Source organism: Vespula vulgaris, chromosome 2, assembly GCF_905475345.1.
Source record: "Vespula vulgaris chromosome 2, iyVesVulg1.1, whole genome shotgun sequence".
Taxonomy (NCBI): domain Eukaryota; kingdom Metazoa; phylum Arthropoda; class Insecta; order Hymenoptera; family Vespidae; genus Vespula; species Vespula vulgaris.
The window spans coordinates 13,030,058-13,049,085 of NC_066587.1; the positions used below are offsets into that span (position 1 = coordinate 13,030,058).

Genomic DNA, 19,028 nt, shown 5'->3' on the forward strand with positions numbered 1-19,028 from the left:
CTGCATTAGACTCGCTGCGATTTAATTGAATTTTCTCTTAAAGCGTTGCTAAAACGAACCTACTCATAACTCTTATATAGGCTTTTAAATCGTAAAACACAGGGGCAGTCTCATTAAGTATTCCCTTGTAAAATTTCTTCTCGGCTCTCTTCGAGGCGTTACTTTCGGCCTTTTCTTTCTCGTTTTCTCCTACGTTTGCGTATCTCGGTGCAATTCTAAATTGTTTCTTTTTTCTTCTCTTCTTCTTTTTCTTTTTTTTATTTTTCTTTTCTCGTATAATTTTCCGGAAAGAGTTCCCGTAACTCGTGACTTAGGGAAAGAAAGGAAATATCGAAGATAAGTAGAGTCATTTAATTAGTAACAAATCTAATGAAATTTATTAGAACAACATTTATCAGTGATTAAATGCGATGGGTATTCGTCGGTTGATTCGATTTCGAGTCATCGTGGTTTAAAATTAAAGGCAACTTGTCTGTTTGAATGCAATTATCGCAATACAGACAGAGAGAGAAAGAGAGAAAGAGAAAGAGAGACAGAAAGAGAGAGAGAGAGAGAAATCGATTAAAGGTAAACGGATTTGAATAGCTATCGGAATATTCGATGCACCTTGATGCACGATCTCGTTTGTGGTCGTTGTCGGTGTCGGCTTTGACGACGTCACTGATCCTCCCTCTCTCTCTCTCTCTCTCTCTCTCTCTTTCTCGAATCCGACTTATCTTTCAAGGAGAAAATCGTTATATCTTACTCGCCAATGTTGCCAATTAACTCTCTGTCTTCTTCGAGTTACTGTCGATGTTTGCAAGTCAACAAAGGAGTGTTCGTTTCTATGAATGTTGGAAGGTTAGTGCCACTTCCGGTGGGATCTTAATGTAGGTTAGGTCGAGCAATGTTCTCCCCGACTGTGAAATTAGGGATTCGTTGCGCTTCGTTAATTGCCCCATTTCCATTTTGGTGACTGCTGCTTTCTCTCTCTCTCTCTCCTTCTCTTTTTCTCCCTCTCACTCTTACTATCCCTATTTCTCTCATTCTTTCTCTTTCTCTTTCTCTTTCTCTTTCTCTTTCTCTTTCTTCTTCTCTCTCTCTGTCGTCGTTTGCGTTTTCGCGAATGGGTAAAGGAAAATCGGTAGCTAATGTTAATTATATTCGACGCCCCGCGACGAATTTCAAGTAGTTAGTTGTCATCGACCCTCGGTCCTATTGTTTTTCAACTATTTTCTTACGTTTATCGTTACTCCTTTAACACGTTAAACACTCTAAACACGTTTGTCTCATTCGAAAGATTATTTAAAGAATTAAATCTAACGTAAATGGTATGTATATATACGATAGATTTTTTCTATATTTTTTATTTTATTTAAAAATGACAGAAAAGAAGAAAATTTGACGTACAAAATGTTACGAAATGAAATTTTATTAAACGTATATATGGATTTATTCCAATTCGTTTTAACAGTCGACGTATTAAATTTCTCGATATAGAGATCATGATTTTTTTCTTTTTTTCTTGATTTCTTTCTCTCTCTCTTTTTTTTTTTAAGTTGATTTTTGTACGTTGAAATCATAAATTGTCCATCGAAATTACAATTTTTGGTAATATCTGAAATTCTAATGAATAGAAATATACATATATCATAGAATTACTACTTAATTGATTTTCTTTTGTGATAAAATTGTAGAAAGTACGAGTGGAATTTTAATAATGATCGAAAATATGAAAAATACGAACACGTTCGTATGGTTTTACGTCGTCTTAGGAAAACGAAGTACCGGTTTTATTAAGATAAATGTTAGCAATTACGCGAGAACGTCGGTGCAGGTGTTCCAGCGCGATATTTTTTCGGATCGTAATTTAAAGGCACGAAGGAAGAAGAGCAGAAGAAGGGTAGTCGAAAACGGACAGAAAGAAAGAGAGAGAGAGAAAGAAAGAAAGAAAGAAAGAAAGAAAGAGAGAGAGAGAGAGACGACTCTCGAAACGAGGCCTATTTCACCGCGAGTTGGCCGTATTCGATATAAATCAAAGTATATTCCGAGGGTATGCTTCTCTCTCCATTAGTGGAATGAACGATCGGTTTCGTAAAAATGATCTTCCAACCCTAAATTTAGTATTATCTTTTTTTATTTTTTGTATTTTATTTTTTGTATTTTTTCTTTTCCTATCTCTTCCGACTTACATTCGTTATATCCGACGACGATTACGAGGACGTAACGAAAAGATATCTTTTCTTCTTTTTACGTTAACCTTTGAACTTCGACCTTTGAGTTTGTCTTTCCATTTATTGTTGGCCTCGCCCTGGACCAGCCGCGTCATTTCTGTCACGATTTTTATGTCTTGGATTTTTAAGTTAAAGCTGTCCCTTCTTTAAATGTTTTATCGTAATCGCGTCTCAACGGTGAATTAAGAGCCGTGGAAAAGTAATAATTTTTCTCTAATACCTCTTTCGCCCTTTTGTTTCGTCGTCGTTGTAAGCGCATCGTCGTAAGAGTCCTTCTTAATTAGCCGGCTACTTAAAATATTCTTTCGAGTGAGAAAATTACGATGAAATCTGCGAATGTATTATTAACTTATTATTTTTTCGTTTCAATTAAAAATCCATTCCGGTCGCGACAACTTCAGTTTAAAAGAATATCCGTAAAGACATAGATTTTATAAATTTTATCAGAGAACGTTATCATGTCTCCCTCTTTCTCTCCTTTTTTTTTCTTTTCTTTTCTTTTTTCTTTCCCTTTTCTTCTTTTTTTCTTTTTCTCCCTTCCTCATTTTCATTAAAATAATAATGAAATAATAACGAATTATTCTATTATCCGTAATATCGTTGAACTTTTTTAACGAAACTTCTATAATACTTCATTATTATTTTTTAATAACCAACGACTTCTTATCGTTCGAGAGCGGTCGATGTTTCTCATCACGAATAGTCGACAAAGTTTGTGCCTCGTTTCTTTCCACTCGAATGGTCTCTCGTACTTTTCGAAAATGTTCTCGAACTTAGGAATACTTCCCTTTTATTTTTCTCTCTTTCTCTTTTCTTTACCTTCTCGATTCGGAATCACAGGGAACAATAGCACTTGGTAGGAAACGTGCCAACCGAAAAATAACAATAAATCCGTCGGGTTTCCGCGAGAATTCTCGTGTTTACCACTTTGTTTTCTCTCTCTCTCTCTCTCTATCTCTCTTTCTCTTTCTCTATGAAACTCTCTCTTTCTCTTTGCTATCCCGTAGAAAGCACAGAGATAAATCACAAAAGAAAACACGTGATCCCACCTACGTCGTAGATCATAGGAATGGTGATGATCAGCGTGAAAACGATTCTACCCTTCGCTGGCACGAACGGGAAACGAATAGAGAATCCTCGTTAAGCTCGACAATCTTTCTGATCGATCTTTTTTATTTATTTATTTATTTATATATTTTCTTTTATTTCTTCCTATCGTCACGTTCGTAATCCTCGAAAATACAACGAACAATTATTAATAATGCGTTCGATATAAAATATGAAACACAAATAAAGAGAATTAAAATTAATAAAAATTTGTTATTGAAATTTTTGGACGAGGGAAAGGGATTCAGAAATTTTACGTAATTAGAGATGCGCACAATTTTCTACGGGAAGTTATATAGGAAGGTGAAAAAAGTCGCTAGTGAAAAGAAGAAAGAGTGTGAGATAACGTTTTTATTGGATCTGGCAAACTCGTGGTCGCGAATAAAAAGAAGATTGAGAAAGCAGCCGCTGGAACGCTTGGAAAAATTAGTAGGAGTGCCTACTTTCGAGTATGTGCGTGTGTATAGTATTACAAAACCATATATATATATATATATATATATATATATATATACATACACACCCACACCCACACATAATTATATGTAGACGTAGTTACATGTATAGTCACGTGATTTTACTATAGATATACACGTATATACATGCATAGGTTTATGAATGTCATTTGAGTACGAGTCGTCGTTCCAGCTGCGAAAAATTAAGAGAAGAAAAAGGACAGGGATGAAAGGAAGAAAGAAAAGGGATTCGCATCTCTCGTACCTTCCGACTCTCTAGATGGACTTTACTCGGAAAAGCCGCGGGTTAATCCAAAAGGATCACGCGTATGATCGCGCAGACCGAAAACGTAGAAAGGAAAAAAGAAGTAACTTGCGAAAGGGAAGCCCTAGAAGAGAAAGGAATGAAGATACTGCGTAAAAAGGAAAAAGGAAATTAAAAAAAAATTAAATAAGCAAAAGAAAGAAGAAAAGAGCTGCTGGAAATTCCTCTCTTTTTCTTTTCCTTTTTTTTCTTCTTCTTTTTTTTTTATCATTTGCATTGAAAAGAGAAATAATCGATTCGTTTGGAGAATCGTAGAACGTTTTTAAAATATACGTTTATATTTAAGTCTAGAGAATATATTCGAACGAATTCTTTTTATCTGAAAATCTAACATGGATTATTGGCCGTGGCCCAAAAGATTTGGACGTCGTTGTAACGATCGTCGTTTATATATCCTTTCTACATTATTACAACATTATTACGGTATAATATGAAAATAACTATTATCGTATAAATTTGAAATAATCCATGAATTTATTACGTTCGAAAATCCAACGAGGATCCAACGTTTAGAAAATTTCTTTCAAGAATCAAATAGATAGTTAAACGATCCTTAATAATTAGCAAATGTATACGATTAATTATCGAATAGAAAGAAAGAAAGAAAGAAAGAAAAAAGAAAGAAAGAAAGAAAGAAAGAAAAAAGAAAGAAAGAAAGAAAGAATCTTAATCAAAGTAAGTTACATTTTTTTCGGTCATAACTATCACATTCTTCCACATATTTCTCTGTCACTTTTTTCTCTCTCTCTCTCTCTCTCTCTCTCTCTCTTTCTCTCTCTCTCTGTCTCTCTCTCTCGTTAACTTCGCAGAGCCGTATGCTACCGTCGGTTTCGCACGTGCGCGCAAGAAGGTACATTGAACCACGAGGAGGGTGCGCCTCCGTGAAATTTATAACTCTGCACCCAGTGTTGCGGTCGTTGGAAGAGGGAGATGAAAAAAGAAGGAAAGAAAAAGAAAGAGAAAACGCGCGCGCACATACGCACGTTACACATGCACGCACACACATATGCATTCGTATGAGTGAGAGAAAGAAAACGACGGTTTTGCTGGTACCAAGCTAATTTACGTCGAGTAAAATAAACGCTTCGATTTGTTGACTCGTACTCGCTGGAAAATAACGCGGACCGGAATCGCAAGAACTCGCCTCCTCGTCATCGTACCTCTCCTCTCCTCTCCACCCCACTTCCACCCTCTCTTATCCTATCCTCTTCTATCTTATCCTATCCTTCCTTCTTTCCTTTCTTCCTTCCTTCCTTCCTTCCTTCCTTCTCGTTCTCCTCGTTTTCTTATTCCTACAGCTTGAGAATCATCTTCGCAAAACGCGCCACGTGTGCCGACAATCTTCTCACCCTCCTCCTACCTCCTCCCACCCTTCGTATGGCTCCACCCTCGTTATTCTCGACGCGTAAAAATGCTTACGAGACAGCACCGAGAAGTATTAATTACGAGGAAGGGCTTCGTGTCCTTTCTTTCGATTCTAATGTGTGTGTGTGTCTGTCTGTGTAAGTGGGTGGATGGATATATGTTAAGTATAGCCTCGTATGGATGTCACTCGGAACGAACACGCGATAATCGAATGGGAATATTTCTTTTTTCTCTTTCTCTTTCTGTTCGATCTTTTTTTCTTTTCTTTGTTTGTCTTTTTTTTTTTTTTTATTTACGTCCCTTTCAGAAATCTTACTTATCGTTCGGCTCATTCTTTTATCGAAAGCAATTAGTCATAAAATCATTTTATCGACAGTAATATGAAGTGTATAAAAAAAAAAAAAGGAGAAATAAAATATGACAACGAAAATGTTCGAAATCGAACAATTTAGTCTGAAGATAAAAGACGATAAATAAAAACACACATTCTTTTGACGTTCGAATCGAGCAATCATTCTCTCTCTCTCTCTCTTTCTCTCTCTCTCTCTCTCTCTCTCTCTCTCTCTATCTATCTCTCAATATCCAACTTCATTCCTGATATCTACTCTCAGAGAGACCCTTTTCGCCGTTCGAACGTGCAAACACAGAAGAAATCGTATTATCCTTTGATGCTAGCCAGCAATAAAGAGTCCAGGAATCGATGTAGGTAAAAAATAAAAGATCGAAAGTCGGTAATGGTGAATGCGTAAAAAAAAGGAAAAAAGAATAAAAAAAAGAGGAGGGAGGGAGGGAGGAGGGAAAGAAAGAAAAGCAAAAAAAGAATGAAGAAAGAGAGGGAAATCGATTTCCGTTAGTAGTAGATAGGGATAGGGACGCTAGTAGGTAGGAATGAGAGAAGGGCTCGTTGATGGTGGTAGTGACGGTGGTGGTGATGGTGGTGGTGGTGGTGGTAGTGGTATTGAGAGTTCAGTTTAGCTTGAATTTTCTTTCTGCTTCTAATAGCAACCGATCGAGGCCCTAAAAAAGGGACGCGTGGGATGGTGTCCCGTGCGTTTTGTGATAGTAACAGGGAAACAATGGTAGAATAGAGCGTGTCGATCGAAACCGCGCACGAGTTTCATCAAAATTGAATCGAGCTTTCTCTTTCTTTCTCTTTCTTTTTCTCTTTCTCTTTCTCTTTTTCGGTGACGTCCTATCGATGGAAAACAAAATCGCGACTATATAAAACGACGACGGGACAAGTGAAAAGGGTGGAGAGACGGTGCTGTTGGCGTTTGTAAAAGAGAGCACGAAACCTTTTGAGAAAGAATGCCCACTCTCTTCTCTCTCTCTCTCTCTCTCTCTCTCTCTCTCTCTCTCTCTCTCTCTCTCTCTCTCTCTCTCTTCTTCTTCTTCTCGGACTCTTTCGCCATTCGTTGCTTCTCTTCTCTGTGTTTTATACATGTGTGTATGTGTATCTGAGCGTGTGTCGCAATATCTTTTGTCTCCTTGTTGTTTGCTATTCGCAAATCCTTGAAAACGATCAAGACGAAATGATATACGATATACCGTTCGACAATGTATACTTCGTAATACGCTCCGATGTGTATTATATTAATATATGTATTAATCGACGATATGTTTTCGTATAAAGTTTTTGCTCGTATACGTTATCTAATTCAAAAAGGAATTTTTTCTGATTATTGACAACTAACTTTTACAATTATGTTAGATAAAAAAGACTGTTCTTAAATTTCCAAATACTTCGTTGTAAATATTGTAAGCCAATAATGATTTTATCTCGATCGAAAACTAACGACAAAACTAAGGAAACCGTGATTTTCCTGAAACGCAACAACTCGAGCTCGAAAACTGTGTCTAAATTATCTCGTAGTATATTCTCTTATGCTATCTCCCCACTCCTTCCTATTTATTTCTTCCTCCTATACTTCAGAAAGCGTGCGCGTCGACGTTTGATAAACGACAGGAAAAGTTCATTTCCTCGGCTGGTATTTATCGATGGCGATGAAGCGTTTAGCGAGTACCATTACGACGTCATCACTCGTTCCGTTTCTCCTTGTAAACGATCATTTCACCCCTCTTCCTTATGAGAAGGGGACGAGTATATCGTTTCGATCTGTATACCAATTTTCCTCCCTGTTTACTTTCTATCGTCTTTTATGTGACCTTAAAGTGAGCTCGACTTTACAAATTTGCCTTTAACTTTGTTGTTTGCGAAATGTACATATATATAGATACATTCGTATATAAACGTTTAATAGATCTTTGTAAAATTTTATAGGTATATCTTTTTCTTTCTCTCTCTCTCTCTCTCTCTTTCTCCCTCTCTTTTGATAACAAGATGAAAAGAATTCGAATAAGTAGATTATATCGCAAACGATCGCATCTTGAAAAGGAAGTATTAACGATTGGAAAATGATTTGAAGAAACTATTCCCTTTTTCTCTTTCTTTTTTCATCCTCGCCAAATTCTATAGAAAAATTTATTGTATATATTAAAAAGAAATTCTATGCAAAGATCTCTATAAATAATCTCTAATAATAATTGTATCTTGGATGAGTAAGAATTTTGCAGATAGAAAATTATAGAAACTGTTTCTTCTTTTTCAAGAGCTTTTGTGTGTTTTAAATCAAAAGAGAAAAGACGAAAGGAGTTTGGAAAAGCAGAGAATAGGGAAAAACGTGCTCGGGAAGCATGAGAAACGTGAAACTCCTTTCGAATAAGAGAAACAGAGTTTGTCGTGAGATCGATGTCTTTACTGACTTTGGCAAAATAATGAAAGACTGGCAATCCATTCGAACGACGAAAGGAAATTGATGCTCCTGCCGCACGTGTTACGAACAGAAAATTCTCTTTCTTTCTCTCTCTCTCTTTCTCTCTATCTCTCTATCTCTATCTTTATTTCTCTATCTCTCTATCTCCATCTCTATCTCTCACATACGGGCGTACAGATGCACGCATACATACATACATACATACATACATACACACACACACACAAAATCTTTTTCTTTACCTTCGATATTCGCAAGAGTGTCGAATCTCGACGTTTCTATAAGATGTCGTCTCGCAAAAGCTAGCTAGGCTGTTTCGAGAACGTTGCTAGGGCTCTACATTGCTGTCGTCACAAAGAGGAAGAGAGATACAAAGAGAGAGAGAGAGAGAGGATGACGACAACATTGCTGTCGGCAGCTGCACGTAGGAGGAAGCAGCTGAGCATGTATAGCAAGAAGGGTGTGCTGGACAGAGAAGGAGGCGGTGAGTTTCTTACTAATAGGGTTGTTAACGCCACTTCGCATAAATATTCTCATTTAATAAGCGACCGAGCCGCACCCGTCGCTACAGACAATATAATAGCTCTCTCTGTCTTTCTCTCTCTCTTTCTCTCTCTCTTTCTCTTTCTCGTATGTACACTTCACTTTTCTTTACGTGTCTTCTGATCGTTATTTGCAAGCAAACAAATTTGAATCGATTAATATAAAACAATGTATTTGTTTCTAAAAAAAAAGAGGATAATACAGATTCTACTTGATACAAACGTCATCTCAGAACATAAATTTTATTATCAATGAAATAAAATTAAATCCTTCCGTCATTTTGAAATGAATTTCCATTTGAAAATTATATGGAATAGAAATATTATCTCCCTGAAAACATTTCAATAACCAGCGCCTCTTTCAATGTTCTCTAGTCCTGTGAAGTCATAGTTTTAGATCACAATGGAAACGATCTTCGTCCATCCCTTATTCCTCAACCTCACCCTCCATGCTATACTTTCTTCTTTCTTTCTTTCTTTCTTTCTTCTTTTATCTTCATTCGTCTTTCTCCGACTTGATTCGTTCTCTTTTCTTTTCTTCTCTTTTCTTCTCTTCTTTTCTCTTCTCTTTTCTTCTCTTCTCTTCTCTTTCCTTTCTTTTTCTTTTCTTTTCTCCTCTCTTCTCTTTTCTTCTCTTCTCTTCTCTTCTCTTCTCTTCTCTTCTCTTCTCTTCTCTTCTCTTCTCTTCTCTTCTCTTCTCTTCTCTTCTCTTCTCTTCTCTTCTCTTCTCTTCTCTTCTCTTCTCTTCTCTTCTCTTCTCTTCTCTTTTTTTCTCTTTTCTTCTCTTCTCCGCTACGTTTGACGTTCTTAATCGGTAACCCGACGTCGAGTTTCCCGGACCGAGTCTTTTGAAAGCTTCAAACCGAGGAACGAAGCCGTGATATAAAAGGCTGCGATGGAACGGAGATGGCGAAATAATTATCGAAACGACCGTCTTTCGCGACGATCGCTAAAGGAAAGAGCAGTCGAGAAAAGAAAGAGAGAAAGGAAGGAGAAAGAGAGAAAGAGAGAGAGAAATATCGCGGTTAGCGACGAACATCTCGCGAGAATTCACGTATCGTAGAATTTTCTCGACAATTTTTCTTTTTCTTTCTCTATTTTTTTTCCTTCTATTTCTTCTCTTTTTCTTATTCTCTTTCCTTTTTTTTTCATTTCCATTTTCGCTCAACTTAGTAATACACAACGTTTCGATATTATTCTTTAACGAAACTTTAACGAATTTGAACGAAATCTTTCCCCAACAAAGAATGCGTTCCTTCGTTAAGTGACTTGCCTATCATTCGATGTTCCTCGTATCTATCGAACATTATAATCCAATCTCAAATATCTTTCCCGTCATTTTATTTTCCGCTAATGAGAAAACTCACGCGTTTTCTAGTTTCAACTTTGCTACGAAGAAATACTTGTTTCTTCTCTGTCTGTCTCTTTCTCTCTCTTTTTTTCCATCTTTCTGTATCTATCTAGCGGTCTGTCTCTCAGTCCTTCAATCTGTCTATTTGTCTATCTGTCTGTCTGTCTGTCTCTCTCTCACTCTTCCTCTCTTTTTTGCTTCTCCTTACTTTTCATAATTTCGCATCAAAAGTTTCCCGAACTTTTTTCCTTAGATCTATTCCGATCCAAAAGATTGAGCAAAAAGAGACGATATCAGAGTTTCTTTTATATAAAGTTATTTCCTTATTTTTTACATCTGGAAAATCTCATCGCACTTGTTGGGAGAAGTCTTTTATTTTTATTTCTTTTTTTTTGCAAGAAAAGAAGAAAGAAAAGATCGACATTTTTCGTATCGCTGTATTGCAATGAGAGAGTTTCATCGAATTTCTAACATTAAGAAAGTCTCTCTCTCTCTCTCTCTTTCTCTCTCTCTCTCTTGATCTTGAACATTAAGAACCATCTTCTTGTATTATTTCCAAGGCGTTGCATTGCTAGACGGCTAAATCTCTCTGTGTTTGGCAACCGAGACACGTTCGTCGAATCGAGGAGGTGAAGAATAAGGGAAAAAAAGGAGAACGAAGAGAGAGAGAGAGAGAGAGAGAGAGAAAAGGATGGTTAGAAGAGAAAGAGTATAAAAATGAGAAAAAGAAGAGGAAAAGAAAAACGGAAATCGGTGAGAGGAGCTCGCGGATCACCATACTATTTCCTTTCAAGGTCGATATCTTGATGAAGAAGACAGAGCAGGATAGAGTACAAAGGTCCGCGAAGGGAACGACTAACGCGTGCCTCTCGAAAAAGGAAAGGAAATGAAAGAAAAGAAAAGAAAAGAAAAGAAAAGGAAAAGGAAAAAGAAATAAAAAGAGGAAAAAAGAAAAGAATCTTTTCCCTGCGGGCCAAGGGTGTCAATGTTGAGCCGATCGTTGTGATGTACCACGTTCGTTTCTGGAAAAGCTTCGAAGGAAACGTCGAAGAGGAGGAAATACCGAGGGAAGAAAAGATATCGAGGGGAGTCTTTGTGGTGGTGGTGATGGTGGTGATGGTGGTGATGGTAGCGGAGATGGTGATGGCAGTGTTGGGCCTGGTCCTTCTCTTTAGTTCCCTTCTCTTCCTTGCTTTGCGGTTTAAATGAAAAGGGAAAGAAAAAAAAAAGATAGAAAGAGAAGTAAAGAACGAAGAGAACAGAACAAAACGAAGAGAGAAAGCTAGATGGATAAAAAAGAACGATGAAGATGAGACGCATTCGAGAGAAATAAAGAATCAAGAAGATTTTCGTGAGGAGAGAAAGAGAAAGAAAGAGAGACATAGGTAGACAGAGAGAGAGAGAGAGAGAGAAGCTTGCATTGGCCCGAGTTCTTGGAGCCCTTTTCACGTTAATGCGAATTTAATGCGCCATCGTTCTCTTCTTCTCCCATCTTTTTTCTTGTCTCTCTCTCTCTCTCTCTCTCTCTTTCCCTCCTTATATTTCTTCCTCATTCCCGTCGTCCATAGTTGGTAAGACATCGTTTTATCGTCGAGCCACGTAACCGCTTTTATTCGCATTCTTCCAACGAAGCGCGATGAAATGCCCCGCGACGTAGCCAGAGATGATGGGGTTGAAAGATAGAGAGAGGGAGGGGGAGCGAGAGAGAAAGAGAGAGAGAGAGAGAGAAAAAAAGAAGAGGATAAGGTTAAGGGGTAAGGGTTTGAATTCGGACGTTCCGTTCGTTCGTTCGTCCGTTCTTTCATGGGGGTGGCACACGCCACCAACCACATCGACCCCGTACACCCGTTATAAACCTTTCTTTCTGGAGAATACCTTCTTTTTTTTCTCTCTCTCTCTCTCTCTTTCTCTATTTCTCTCTACATCTTCGTCTCGCACGTTTTCTTTCGGAAGAAGTTCCAAAGGGGTCTCAATTCTTTCGACAGTAAAAAAAAATGACGTCTGGGTTGCCGTCTTGGCACGAGCTACGAATGAGAATTTAGGGCTGGGAAGAGTCCCTAAAAATCCTTCCTTCCTTCCTTCCTTCCTTCCTTCCTTCCTGCTTACTTGCTTGCCTGCCTGCCTGCCTGCCTGTCGGCCTGCCTGCTTGCCCGCCACGAAAAAGGGTGATTCGATGTTTCGATTTCGCGTGCCAGCGGACGAAACCATCGCGAACAGCCACGTCCACTCGACTCAACCTGCTCTCCACTTTGTTCGGACGAAACGTGCTTGTCCTACAAATATTTCTTAAGAGGAAACAGTAGTACTCGAACAGCAATTTTATATCGAACGTAGGAAGGTTTATAAACGAACGAAGAAGAAGAAGGGGAAAGAAAAGGGAAATCTTGCCTTTATAAATTTTCGTTTTGTATGCGAACAAGAACTTCGCTTAAAATTTAAATAATATCCTTCGTCTTCTATTTCCACATTTTTTCTTTTTTTTTTCTTCTTCTTTTTTCTATCTTTCTTTTTTTTTTGTACCAATGAAGAACGTTTACTTTTTATTCTTAATTTATTTTATCATTTCCATTTAATTAAACGTTATATAAATTCTTATAGCGCGCGACGATCATGGTCGAGACAAGGTCGAAGATGAGTTCAAATACGTCTGACTTGTTCTATAGCGATGCATGCACTCAATGCATCCCTTCGAGCACTTTAGTTCAATCGAATGAAAGGTGAAAAACGTTTGCCGCCAGTCATTCCGGAAAACGAAGGCGAAGTACCGGAAATTAAGGTCGAAGTCAACCGGGAAATGTTTTCACTCTCTCTCACTCTTTCTCTCTCTCTCTCTCTTTCTCTTTCGGAAGTCTAACGCGATCAGCACGGTAATAAAGTTCTTGAGAATTCCATCGAAAGGTCTTCCTTCTTAATTTTTTTTTTTTTTTTTTTATCAAATCGTTATATTAAACGATAGATAGGACGATAATACAGCTCGGAAACTTAACGCAAAATTTAATTAAAAAATTATTTCCTTTTAATTAAATTTATTTCTCTTCTTTTTCTTCTTTCATAATTTTTTTTTTTTTTTTTTTTTTTTTTTTTTTTTTTTTAATTATGTTACTTATAATTAATTGATACGTTTACGGTTAAGAACTTTATTTTTGCACTTTCTCGAATTGAAGTATGTAATTCAATTATATAATTCGCTTATTACGATTACAGAACTCATCAAAATGTAATGACATTACGTATTCGTTTTCACGTATGGGTAATATATTACCGAGCATGAAGAAATCCGCAAAGGGTGATTACGTTTCATTTAGACCGTTAAACGGTTTGCTAAGAGTTAACGAAGGGCGTGTAACATATCCACATTGCTTAATGAGTCGTAAAAGTTTGGATGTGTTCGCGAATGGAGTTCGAAGGAAAATTTGAGTTTTAGAAAGTTAGTTAATACGACCGAAGGGTACTATTAGTACTATTATCATTGAGAACGATGACAAAATATAATTGTATTTAATTTTTATACAAAATTTATACACAAGCACACACACACATACACACATATATATATTTATATAAAATATAAATTTATATATAATTTATATAACGCATACATATACATATGCATATATTTTTATATATTTTTATAAACAATTTTTATACAAATTTTTATATACATAAGTACGATAAAAATCTTATTATTTTTCATATTTCATCACTGTGCTATAAATCAATCGCAATATTTATTGAAAACATCTGCAATCGATATTCAGTAATAATAATGTACCTGTAAAACAACGAACTGGTATAGAAGATAACATTGTTAGAGCGGACGTGCTCGATTCGAGTTTTTTGGTTCCAGTCGCGGATTTAGAGGCTGATTTAAAGGCATTCAATAACATTGGTATTATTTAGTACCACCAACGGGAGTCTCGTTACCACCGGTCGTAACACTACCTCGTTGGTGAATCAACCTTGGTTTAGAGCGCGAGTCGAGTCAAATCGAGACTCGACCCGACTCAACTCGACTCGATTCACTTCTACTTGACTCGTTGAGCTCGCTATTAATACCGTACTGCTTTCTTTGTTCTCGTTCCCACCCAACAGCACTACCAACGTTCCCCTGATATTCTCTCTCTCTCTCTCTTTTTTATTCGTCCTTTCTCGTCTGCACCTTTCGCGTTTCACACTCCTCCTCCTCCTCCTCCTCCTCCTCCTCCTTTACACGTCAGACCACACACACGTTATCGAGTATTTCAAAACGAACGAATGAACGATTGATTCCTCCTCTAATCGCCAACTTCTTTCTTTTTCTCTTTCCTTTTTCTTTTTTCTTTTTTATTCGCAAAGAAACCGGAGAGTAGACGACGAATTATTCCAACTCCCTTTAATGACTCCACCTTTTGGAGAATAAGAGAAACTTTGATCGGTTATCCTCTTAAAAACTTTTTTCTCTCTCTCTCTCTCTCTCTTTCTCTCAAGATCGATAGTAATTACGATTTTAATGATTTACCACATTATTATATTCGAAATGGGGAAGTTTGATTTATAAACGAGAATAGCTTATCCTTTCAAAAAGAATCGATATCTACTTACTCGTTCGAGTAATGATTTTTCTTCTTCTTCTTCTTCTTCTATTTTAACTTTTCTTTCTCTTTCTCTTTTTTTTTCTTCTTCTCTCCTTCCTTTCGTCTTTTTTCTTTTTTCTCTCTTCTTTTCTTTTCTTCTTCTTCTTCTTTCTTTTTCTTTCCTTTTTTTTTCTTTTTTCTTTAACGACGTTTCTCACGTCGTGGAATGTAATATAGCGAAGCGAACGAAGCGGTATCGCTTATCGATTATCGACAGACGGACAAAGCGAGTTCCCGTTAGAGCGCATTGACGCGCGAAGGTTCTGTCCGAGCCGGCGACCATACCCTAATGGACCGTAATGGGCAGTCTAATCACATTTCATTTCGCGGATGAAATTATCGAAGCCGTCGCGGAACTTCGCGTTGATGTCGAGAAACGCGATATCGAAGATCGACAGCTATCGCCGAGAAATATGAAATTTCATCGGTGCAAAACTCATAGAAATTTTCAATATATCGTTTAGACTATTTATTCTGAAATTGTTTTTATATTTTTATATACGAATGATTTAATTTATCAGAGAACGCGACGATGGAGTTTCGTTTTTTCCATTTTCTTTTTTCTTTTTTTTTAAATATGTTAAATTTGAATATTCTGTATTAATATTTGACATCGTTGAAAACTTTCGAGCTTACTGTATATAAATATACATTTCATACATATGTGCATACATACATATATACATATATACGATACAGAAACCACTTGAGAAAGTCGTATGGTAAAGCTACGAGTTTCAGTGATCCAAATGGCAAACAAGCCTTTAACCTTTTAATTCTCCAATAATTGTAACAACGAAGAGAAAGAGAGAGGGAGAGGTAGGGAGAGAGAGAGAGAGGGAGAGAGAGAGAGAGCACTGTACATATCTCTACTCGTATCTGCTAGCATCATTTCCAAAAATAAAAGTACTCGATAGCGTACGATATTATTACAAAATAATCCTCCATTAACGACGAATTAACAGTATTATTACAAAATAATCTCCGATTATTAAAAAGCTATATTCCTCTTTTTAAACGTCTATCGTGAGTCACCAAAAAACAAGAAATAAATAAATAAATATATAAAAATTGGATCAAACAAACAAACAAGCAAACAAACAAAAAAACCAAAAATAAAACATGAAAAAGAAACGCAAGAAAAAAAAAAGAAAAGAAAAATATACTATCCGGCCGAGAATAGGAAGGAATGTATCTTTTGGTAGATAATGTCAAGGAGCATCCTTGGGACCAAATCGTGAAGAGTGAAACAGAGAAGAGGAAGATATAGAAAAAGACACAGTAGAAGAATGAGAAAGGGGTGGAAAACCGCAAGGAATAAATACAATAGTTGGCGAGACAAAAGAAGCGTATTTTATAGGAGCGACGTCTCGGTACGACTAGAATCCGACGTTGGCTATGTCGTCGTTGTCCTCTTCGTCCTCTTCGTCCTCGTCGTCCTCGTCGTCCTCGTTGTCGTCGAGGCACCCTCGCTTTCCTACGTTCCTTCCTCTCGTTACGGTCTCTGAACACTCTCTCTATCTCTTTCTCTGTCTCTACGAGTTGCTTTCGTGGCTTAGGATTCACCGAAGAGAGAGAGAGAGAGAAAGAGAGAGAGAAAGGTAGGAGGGAAGGAGGTAAAAGGGCAAGAGCACGGATACAGAACGTTCTAGACGGAATAAATTAATCGAAAACCAGGTTGGCGCGTCTCCAGTTATATTACTGCTTCGTACTTTTAACGTCTCCGTGCGTTCCTTAACATTCTTCCTTCCGAAAATTTATTTTCAAGAAGATAAAAAGATCCTGCACAAAGAGGTATCTATCTCTTTTTATAGGAATTAAAAAATAGCTAAGGAAATCGCGAATAACGAATAATCGATGTACGAAGAGTCAATCGATTCTTTCTCGCAAATATAGTTACAAAAATTATTCCTCTTGATAATAAGATCGTATCGATATTCTTTTCTCGATCGAAACAATTTTTTCGTTAATGATCGACCGAACACGAAAAGATGAATATTAATACTTTAACATTCAAATTTATTTGTGAATTCCATTCTACCAGTGTCACGTTCAATTAGAGATCTGAGATGATTAATCGTTATTAATTTGCAAATGAAATCATTACTCGTTATGAAAAATGAAAACATAAGTGAAATGAATAAACGTTCGAATAAAATACATACACTACTGTGCACAGATACATTACTATTTAAAAAAGGGAACAAAAGCAGAATAAAAGGACTATTTTTCCTCTCTCCCATTTTCCTCTCTATCTCTCCCTCTTTCTCTTTCCACTTTGTCCAGTCTATTCGACAAGGACGATTAACATTTAAAACTAATACTCGAATAAACATGTTTCTCGGTCCAGTTCGCGTACTGGTCTGAGTTTAATGAGCGCTGGTGACGTCACCGTCACCATTTCGTCGTCCAGCAGTTGTGCGTAAAAAAAGAAAGGAAAGTGAGTGAACGAGAGAGACAGAGATAGAAACAGAACAAGAGACAGAGAGAGAGAGAGAGAGAAGTACGTTTAGGATCGTTCGAAAGGATCGGATAATGGAAGGAAATTAAGCGCGGGCTTGGGCACGCTTCATAGAACGTTTCTGTTTCGAGCTCCCGCGTGGAACGAACCAAATCCAGCGTGGAACGACGGGAAGAGAAGCAACGAAGCGCTTGCTCGCCGATTCTTTGCTCATTCACGCACGGAGAATGTATGAAAAGGAAAGAGAGACAGAGACGGACAGCATGAGAGAGAGAAAGAGAGAGAGAGAGAGAAGTTTAGTGTTCATCGAGCAGAGCCGACCCGACTGTTCTCTCTATCTCTCTTCATCTCTCTATCTCTGCTCTCTTCTCTCTTGTAAAGCTCGTTGTCCTTTGTCGAGCTGGACGGTTCGAGGAGGACCAGTAAAATCGCGAAACGCTCGAGGATTCCTCGGTAATTGAGAGAGAGAGAGATAGAGATAGAGATAGAGAGAAAAAGAGAGAGAGAAAGAGATTCGAGGGGTAAAGTCACTTGACCTATTAAAGTTACCTCGAGTAAACTCGAGGGAACATTTCGTTGAATACTCATGCAAATTATCGTCTTGTAATAAATTCATTTATTATCATCTTAGAATCCGGTCATCCTCTAAACGAGACTATCGAAGATGCAATACGTAATCTTAAGACAGAAAAAAAAGGAGGAGATAACCTCGTGGATAAATGATTGGGAATGTAAGAGAGAACTCTGAGATAAAATAGTCGATTAATTTCTCTCTCTCTCTCTCTCTCTCTCTTTTGTATATAAAAATATAAATAAAAATAAAACAAAAATGAAAGCAAAAATAGAACGATAAGAAGTAGAGGTATCTACCGTTTATCGTTTAATCGGGCAAGATAAGTCTTACCAATTAACACGTATATTATATATTTCCGTTCGAGAGAAAAAGAAAGAAAAAGAAAGAAAGATAAGATGTAGAAAAAGAAGAGTGGGTTGAAATTTATACAAAAGGGGAGTCTCTCTAACAATGGCTACATCGGTGTGCCGCATCCGGCTCAAATACAAACATTAACGGGCTTCTCGACACCTACGTCGAGAAAATACCGTCAGAAATTATCTGTCTTATCCCGAATTAAGTGAACTCATAACATATTATCCTTCCCTCTCACTTTTAACCTCTTTTATCTTCTTCTTCCGTCTCTCTCTCTCTCTCTCTCTCTTTCTCTCTCTTTCTCTCTCATATACAACATATGTATAGATACCTATATATACGCCTTCTCGTATTTAATGATCCGTCGGTAACATACGAGACCTAGGGAACAATGCTCACGAAGTGCAAACAGAGGCGATCATTTAGGTGAGTTCAAGTTAGTGGAGGATGGGTACTCTGGTTTGCCGAACAATACCCAATAAGATATAAACTTAGCGAGCCGACTAATGTAACTTCCACTCGATGGGAAATCCAGAACTTCTATTTCTATTATCTCTATCCTTCTCACATCCGTTTGTGTCTTCGTAGAAATCTCTGCGAGAATATCGATTTGTCAACTTTAGGACAAGACGTTCTGTATTTGTCTTTCTCTTCAGGAAATTTTTCTAGTGTACCATTTATCGAGCACCATTCATATACATATATATATATACATACATACACACACATATATATATATATATTTCTAGTGTACCATTCGTCGAGCACCATTCACATATATATCTTTCTCTCTCTTTCACTTCTTAATTCAATACTACTCTCCTTTCTGACCAATATGAAAATATTTGTTGCAACTGCCCCATTAAATTCCCAGTTCCTTTCTTTCGAATATAA

General features: G+C 37.2%; 1 protein-coding gene across 2 annotated transcripts in view; it reads left to right on the plus strand.

Annotated features, from left to right (window-relative positions):
* Positions 1–4,771: 4,771 nt before the first annotated feature.
* LOC127072904 (PDZ domain-containing RING finger protein 4-like) overlaps positions 4,772–19,028 on the plus strand; it is a 40,619-nt gene continuing 26,362 nt past the window's right edge. Inside the window, exon 1 of one of the 2 annotated variants that reach the window (XM_051013775.1) lies at positions 4,772–4,775. Coding sequence is in view for 1 of the 2 variants with exons in the window: in XM_051013774.1 (XP_050869731.1) it covers positions 8,633–8,723 (91 nt within the window). In the remaining variant the exon portion in view is untranslated. Of the gene's footprint in view, positions 4,776–7,166; positions 8,724–19,028 lie in introns of those variants that run through there. The other variant, XM_051013774.1, reaches the window with a different exon arrangement.